The 7,359-nt window shown below is 47.4% G+C and overlaps 2 protein-coding genes across 2 annotated transcripts in view; both read left to right on the forward strand.

The window, feature by feature from the left end:
* The window catches only part of LOC116838277 (putative G-protein coupled receptor 33), a 63,752-nt gene that overhangs the window by 9,718 nt on the left and 46,675 nt on the right, over positions 1–7,359 (forward strand). The window lies entirely within an intron of this gene.
* Positions 4,443–5,507, forward strand: LOC116838278 (putative G-protein coupled receptor 33). Its single transcript, XM_032803328.2, has one exon. The coding sequence runs from the start codon at positions 4,458–4,460 to the stop codon at positions 5,505–5,507; it is 1,050 nt and encodes a 349-aa protein (XP_032659219.1). The 5' UTR covers positions 4,443–4,457.

Consider the following 7,359-nt stretch of genomic DNA (forward strand, 5'->3'; position numbering starts at 1 on the left):
TCCTATCCAGGCTGGGTATTCTATGATCATCTGGGATATGGCCAGTGGAACTCACTGCTACAAGACAGAGCTACAGGTCACCTCTTGATTTGAGCATTTTGTGCCCAGGATTTTTGCAATATCCTCATCAGCACCCTTGTATGACCCTTTCCTTCCTAAGTGAGAGAAGGACCCTGGAATTATAGGAAATGGATGGAACCAGTTGGACACATCAGTGATTTATCACTGTGAATTTCAAACCAGGTCTGGTTCCTTTTCAAAACTTTGATACAATTTTTTTGTTGTTAATGGAAAAAGTGGAAACTGTGTTTGTTTGTTTTTTCAGGTTTGGGAACCTGACAGGGGTAAAAGATTTGGAAGTTTCAGTAAATGTTTAGGGAGATAGATAAAAATGACAGTTTTGATGAGAAAAAACATGGGGCTTGAGTCAAATGTTCAGTTTTTATAAACTGTTTTAAGCCCAAATTCTCGGGTTTTGAAAACAGATTTTTGGTAAGGGAAAAAAACCCAATCAAGTTTCAATAACTGCATTGGGGGGTTGATTAAACACTGTCAGTTTTGATGAAAATCATTTGGAGGTTTCGTAAAAGTCTTGAGTTTTCAGAAAACAGCTTTTAGCCCAAGCTTCGATTTTTGAAAACTTTTTTTGGGGGAAAAAACACTGATTTTTCAGTTTTAAAAAATCCAGTTATCAGGCTGTTTTTTTGGTTAAAAAAAAAAAAGAAGTTCAAAGATTCTTTTTAAACTGCAATCTCATCACTTTTACCCCCAACATATAAAAGTTTGTACATTTTAGGTCAGAGATTAGGAAACACTTTCTAACTCTCAAGGGGGCGATGCTCTGGAATTGGCTTCCAGGGGTGGTCTTGGGATCCCCATCACTGGAGGGTTTTAAGAACAGCCGGACAAACACCTGGTGGCTTTTCCAGAAATGCTCTTGGCAAACATGAGGGATTGGGCTCAGTACAGGGGGACTAGTTGAGAGCCCCTCGCCTGGGCTGTGCCAGAGATGAGACTGGAATGATCCAGGGGCCCGTCTGGGTTCCAGATGGATGGATTTATGAATCAGCAGTGGCAGGAGGCTGAGAATTCAGAGCAACTTTGCCTTCACATCAGAGCCCTCTCCACTGCGTTCCCTTCTTGCTGGGGATAAATGCGTTTGACATCTGGCCAGCCAGATCCCCGGCACAGAACTGAGCATCACCGGCACACGTGAGGCTCGGCAGGCTGGGGGCAGGCAATGGGAAGGGGAACTGCCGTCTGGCTGATGCAGAAAACCTCAAAAGCTGAAGTGGTTTCACAAATGCACATGCCTAACCCAGCAGGAGAAAGTGCCAAGCTTCTGTGCCTGGAAGGGGCTTTCCACCTGACAGCCTCAGGCCTTTTTAAGGGCTGGGACTCAGGACACCTGGGTTCTACTCCTGCCTTCGGGGGGGTGGGGATCTAGGGGTTAGAGCAGTAGGGGCTGGGAATCAGGGGAGCTGGGTTCTATTTTTACCTCAGGAGATGGGGTCTAGTGGCTAAAGCTTAAATGTCCAAGGATAGAGAAACTGCTCAACAGGCCCATCTACCCCGGCGTCCTGTCTCTAGCAAAGCCCAGCTGCTTCCAAGGAAGGCACAAGACACATCCTAGTGGATAAGGGTGGAATAATCTCCCTGTGGGGGAAATTCACTGCTAGCCCCTTATGCCTAGGGGTTGGTTCCTACTCTGAACAAGTGGGTCTAACTTCTTTCCAAGGATCTTGTGCTGAGTTTTAACTCCTGGCTAGAAAGGATCCGCTTGCCCTCGTTACTCATTTTACATTTTAGTCATGGGTATTTTTAGTAAATGTTATGGACAGGTCCCGGGAAATAAACAAAAATTCTGGGCCTGTGACCTGTCCATGATTTTTACTATATACCTCTAACTAAAACGTGGGGCTGGGGTGCTCTGGGCGGCTGTCTGGGGGTGCCACGGGTGCTCAAGGAGTGGCCCAGTACCACCACTGATGTTGGGTGGGTGGGGGCGGTGGCGCACAGCCCAGGACTGCCATGAGTGTTGGGGGATGAGGTTGGCAGGGTCCCTGCTCTGACCGGCATGTGTGCAGCTCCTAGTGAGAGGGGTGTCCAGGGGGGCTCCGCATGCTGCTCCCACTACAAGCGCTGACTCCACAGCTCCCATTGGCTGGGAACCACAGCCAATGGGAGCTGCGGGAGCAGCGCCTGCAGATGCGGGCAGCACGCTGAGCCCTCTGCTCCCTCAGCCTAGGAGCTGCAGGAACATGCTGGTGGGAGCCGGGGAGCCCATCCCCCCAGGTAAGCACTGCCCCGCACCCCAACCACTTGCCTCAGCCCTGAGCCCCCTCCTACACCCAAACTGCTGCTCCTGCAGGCTCAGAGACTGAACTCTGCACTTGTCCTTGTTCAACCTCATCAGATTTCTTTTGGCCCAATCCTCCAATGTGTCTAGGTCTCTCTGGGCCCTATCCCTACCCTCCAGTGTATCTACCTCTCCCGCCAGCTTAGCGTCATCTGCGAACTTGCTGAGAGTGCAATCGATCCCACCATCCAGATCATTAATGAAGATGTTAAACAAAACCTTCCCTTGGGGCACTCCACTTGGTACCGGATGCCAACTAGACATCGAGCCATTGATCACTCCCTTGAGCCCGACATCCTAGCCAGCTTTCTATCCACCTTATAGTCCATTCACCCAGCCCATACTTCTTTAACCTGCTGGCAAGAATACTGTGGGAGACTGTATCAAAGGCTTTGCTAAAGTCAAGATATATCACGTCCACCGCTTTCCCCATGTCCACAGATCCAGTTATCTCAGTACATCTCAAAGAACTTTGCCAAGGAGGTCGGTAGCAGTCTCCTGGATTTTACAAAGAGGGAAACTGAGGCACAGATTGAGGAAGTGACTTGGCCCAGGGCACTCAGTCTGCCAGTGGCAGAGCCAGGAATAGTATCAAGGCCTCCTGAGACCTGGTCCAGGTCTCTATCGACCCTGACTCCTTAGTCAATAAGCTCTCTCTTTATACAGCGCACAGCACACTGGGGTTTAGGGACATGACTACTGGGTTCTAGCCCTGACTCGGCAGCATAGTGGGAGCTAGTTTTAAAGGAATATCTGTTTCTTAGGTGGTGGCTCTGCTAAGACAGTATCTGAATGCTCATTTCCATTTATGGTTTGCAGCTTTTCTATTTAGAGAGCAACTGGGGGCGGAGAATGTAGTAGACACAGAGTTAAGGGGAGTGAACTCAACACACAGGACAGTACCGAGGCGGGGACAGACAAACAGACACTTTGCTGGGCAAACACACATCATCCAAGTCTCTGCACTGGGTACGTTTCTACCACTTGCTGACCAGGTGAGTCAAGGTGATCAGAGGCCCCCTCGTTAGGTCGGAAGGGGAATTTCCTTGTAAGGCCACCTAGAAACTACAGAAATTTGCTATTGTAAAGGCAAACCAGTGGGACTACCTGCCACTGGATATCAGTGGTGTTAGCCTGTGAACTGGGGGCACTCAATACACAGAGGCAGAAGGTGAGAGCTGTAATGTGGGTGAATTTTTCGCTCTTGTTTCGTGTTAATCAGATGAGGTGTTCCCCATTTGAAGAATCTAAGAAACAGGATCCCACCTCCCTCCCAGTGCCCAAGAGTCTTGCCTCCCAGACCCTCCACCATTCTCTAACCATTAGGCCTTTCTACAGAGCTAATAAGGCTCTGAGGGGGGAAATCCCGGACAGAGGCAGGGGTCCCTAGTGCAGAGCTGGCAGCGGTGCTGGCGTTGGAGAAGCAGCTTGGTGGATTGAGGCTTCCTGTGTTACAATGTAGGTGAGAAGGACCCTGCATGCTCTCACAATTCAGAGTGTAGCAGCAATGCCTGTGATTGGCAGATAAGCACAAGAGATGAGGTGGGGGAGGAGAAGTTTTGTCTTCCTTGTAGCAGTGAGTTCCACTGGCACCAGTATGCTACAAGTCAATAGCACTGATCGTCACCTAACTGAGTAGGCCTGATCCCCTTCCCTGGGGATAGATTGGAGCTGGCCACCCTGGAAGGGAAAGGCCCCATGGCCCATTCTTTGCTCCCCTGAGCCATCCAGATCACAGCTACATGGTATTCTTTGCATAGCTGTATATTTGATATACTAGAGTGTCCCCTTCCTCACTCCTCCCATGTCTGCTACCCCCTTGTTCTCCCCTACTGCTCACAGCTGTATCCTGTAGCAGTGAGTTCCACCAGCTATAGCCCAGTTTCTGAGAATATCCAGCCTCAATATTCTGGAGTACCAGAATCCATTAGGTTTAGTATATTATAGAAGAGTATTATAATAGCATTATCCAGCAAGGTCGTCTCAAAAGTTACCTTCCTAACGCACTCTGGTATTTCTCCCCTCTCCTTTTCCACTCTCCTTTTTCACCTCCACTGTTGTCCCTTCCAACCCCTCTCCTGTCTCTTCCCAGGGTACCATGGAACAAGATATGATGACACTCCCATCAACCACAGTGACAAATTCCAGCAAGACCCCAGAGACCATGAAGATCCCTCACCTGGCCTCTGCTGTGTTGCTCTTCATCACCTTCCTAGTGGGTGTGGTGGGGAACGGGATGTACCTGTGGGTGCTGGGGCTGAAGATGAGAAGGACGGTGACCACACTCTGGTTCCTCCACCTGGTTTCCTGCTACCTCCTCTTCACCCTGCTGATCCCCTTCTTTGCCATCTACATCCTCCTGGATTTCCATTGGATCTTTGGTATGGCCACGTGCAAGCTTCTCAATGCCTTTATTTCCATAGGCATGTTCTCCTCTGTTTTCCTTCTCACCCTTATCAGTCTGGACCGCTACATCCTCACTCACCATCCCATTTGGTCCCGGAATCACCGTACCGTGCCACAGGCTAGGAAGCTGGTTGTGGGTGTGTGGGTGGCTTCCTTAAGTCTCAGCACTCCCTACCTGGCTTTTCGGGAGACCCGGGTGGTGGATGGGGACAGGATTGCCTGCATCAATAATTACAACATCTCAGGAGACTGGAATGGAGCCAAGACGCAGGACCTGAGCAGAAGGGTGCACCTGGCCATCTTCGTGGTCCGGTTCCTGCTGGGTTTCCTGATACCCTTCTGCATCATCATGGGATGCTATGCCCGCGTGGGGCTGAAGATGAAGGAGAAGAAGCTGGCATGGGCTGGAAAGCCCTTCAAAGTCATGGTGGCTGCAGTGATTTCCTTCTTCCTGGGCTGGCTGCCCTACCACCTCTACCACAGCTTGAACTTCTACAAGAAGGAGATGCCAGAGTCAGTGACGGGTGCCCTCTTGGTCATTTACACCTTCACATCCTGCTTCAATGCCTCCTTCACCCCCATTCTATACCTCTTTGTAGGGGAGAATTTCTGGCAGGTTTTCCGGACGTCTCTTCTCACTTTGGTCAAAATGGCTTTTGTTGACGATCTCAGCAGTGGTGCCCTTACTTCTAGTGGAAGACATGGGTCAGAAGTCGAGAACACAAAACAGGAGATGGTCTGAAGGTGCCCAAACTTAGGGAGAGTTTAAAACTTGGCATCCCCTTTGTTCTTAGATTCCTGCTGGTTCTGAAGCCTAATGGGTTCCAGGTATCTCAATGTTTATTAACCTCTCAGTGTTCCTGGATTCTAGATTCCCTGCTGTCTCCAGAATCCTGCACGTTCTAGGTCTCTCAATTTTTTGAAACTCAATGGGTCATCAGTGGCACCAGGATGATAGCCAGCTCCAGAATCTTGTTGGTTTTTGGTCTCTCAGTGTGTTCTAACCTAATTCACTCTCTTGGATTCTACATCTCTAGCTGGCTCTGGAATCTCATTTATTGTAAGTCTTTCAAAGTGTTCAAACTCAACGTCTATTGAGTCTAGGTCCCTAACTGTATCTAGGGCATCACTGGGTCCTAGAGTGTTTTCAAACTACAAAGAATCCAACAGGTTCCAGATTGTTTGTTTGCTGTAACTTTCATCATGGTTCTAGATTGCCAAATGGTTTAAAATCCATTAGGTGTAGTATATTATAGAAGAGTGTGTGTATTGTAATAATGATATCTATCTCTTCTCTTGTATTTGTAATCAGTAGATCTCAAAGATCTTTACCAAGGAGATCAATAGCAGTCATCCAGTTTTTACAAATGGTGAAACTGAGCCACAGAGTGGGAAAGTGACTTGGCCAAGGTCACCCAGCAGGCCAGTGGCAGAGCTGGAACAAATGCCGGTCCCCTACATTCCAGCTGAGGTTTCTTTCAATTTCATCTTCTTACACAGTGAGATCTCTGGGATTGGTTCTGTATTTTCACTCTGTGTTTGTACCGTGCCTAGCACAGCAGGGTTCTGGGCCAGGACTGGAGTTCCCAGAACTACCAAAATAAATAATAATAATAGTAATAATGATTCCCAGGTTTGCCCTGAACTATGTAGTTTCTGTAAGGTTTGTGTGACAGTTCTGACATAATTACAAACCCTGTGTGACCCAATCACTGGGATATTTCATGTGGGGAGGCTCTGGCTTAGTTAAAGAGTGGCCAGTAAGGAAATCAGGTTGGTAGAATAAAAATCTGCTCCAAAGAACCTGCCCATGAACTCTTGAGGGTGGTGAAGAGGGAATGTTCATGCTAATAGGAGTGACGATATATGGAATGTGGGTGATCATTCGTAATTGTATGGATACAAAATTGCAATGAAACATACCAAACACGCCATGTAAGCTATCAGTGGAAAAGTTATCATTTGATAAATACGATAATCTTGTTTATGTATCATCTTTATATCATGAGTTGTAAATATGTGTGATACATTGCTATCTCAAACCTGTGCTGTGTATCTGGGTGACAGAAAGTTCACATCAGCATTGTCCAGCGTTGTATTTTGGGTAAGAGCCAAACCAGTATTGATCTGGGAATGTGGCTGGCCCTTTGGAGATCAGAACAATATTTTGTGTAGTGAATAGAATTTTAAGTAACTTCTCACTTTACTGGACCTATTTTCTGACTGGGAGCTGTGATAAAGTAGTTCTTTCTTTCTTTCTTTCTTTCTTTCTTTCTTTCTTTCTTTCTTTCTTTCTTTCCTGTGTTTTGATTTATTTCTGGTAAATGAACACACATCCATTTAATCCTGAAGGCAATATTTAAATTTGTAGTTTACCTTTGTGATGGGGCAAGGCCAGATGGCTACAGTAAAGTAGTGAGAAACAGATATGTTAGCCGCAGGCTAAACAAATCCCTGGTACCATGGTAACCAAATGGCAGTTGCTCCAGGTTAATCAAATATCAGAGGGGTAGCCGTGTTAGTCTGGATCTGTAAAAGCAGCAAAGAATCCTGTGGCACCTTATAGACTAACAGATGTTTTGGAGCATGAGCTT

This window comes from Chelonoidis abingdonii, chromosome 11, assembly GCF_003597395.2.
Source record: "Chelonoidis abingdonii isolate Lonesome George chromosome 11, CheloAbing_2.0, whole genome shotgun sequence".
Lineage (NCBI taxonomy): Eukaryota > Metazoa > Chordata > Testudines > Testudinidae > Chelonoidis > Chelonoidis abingdonii.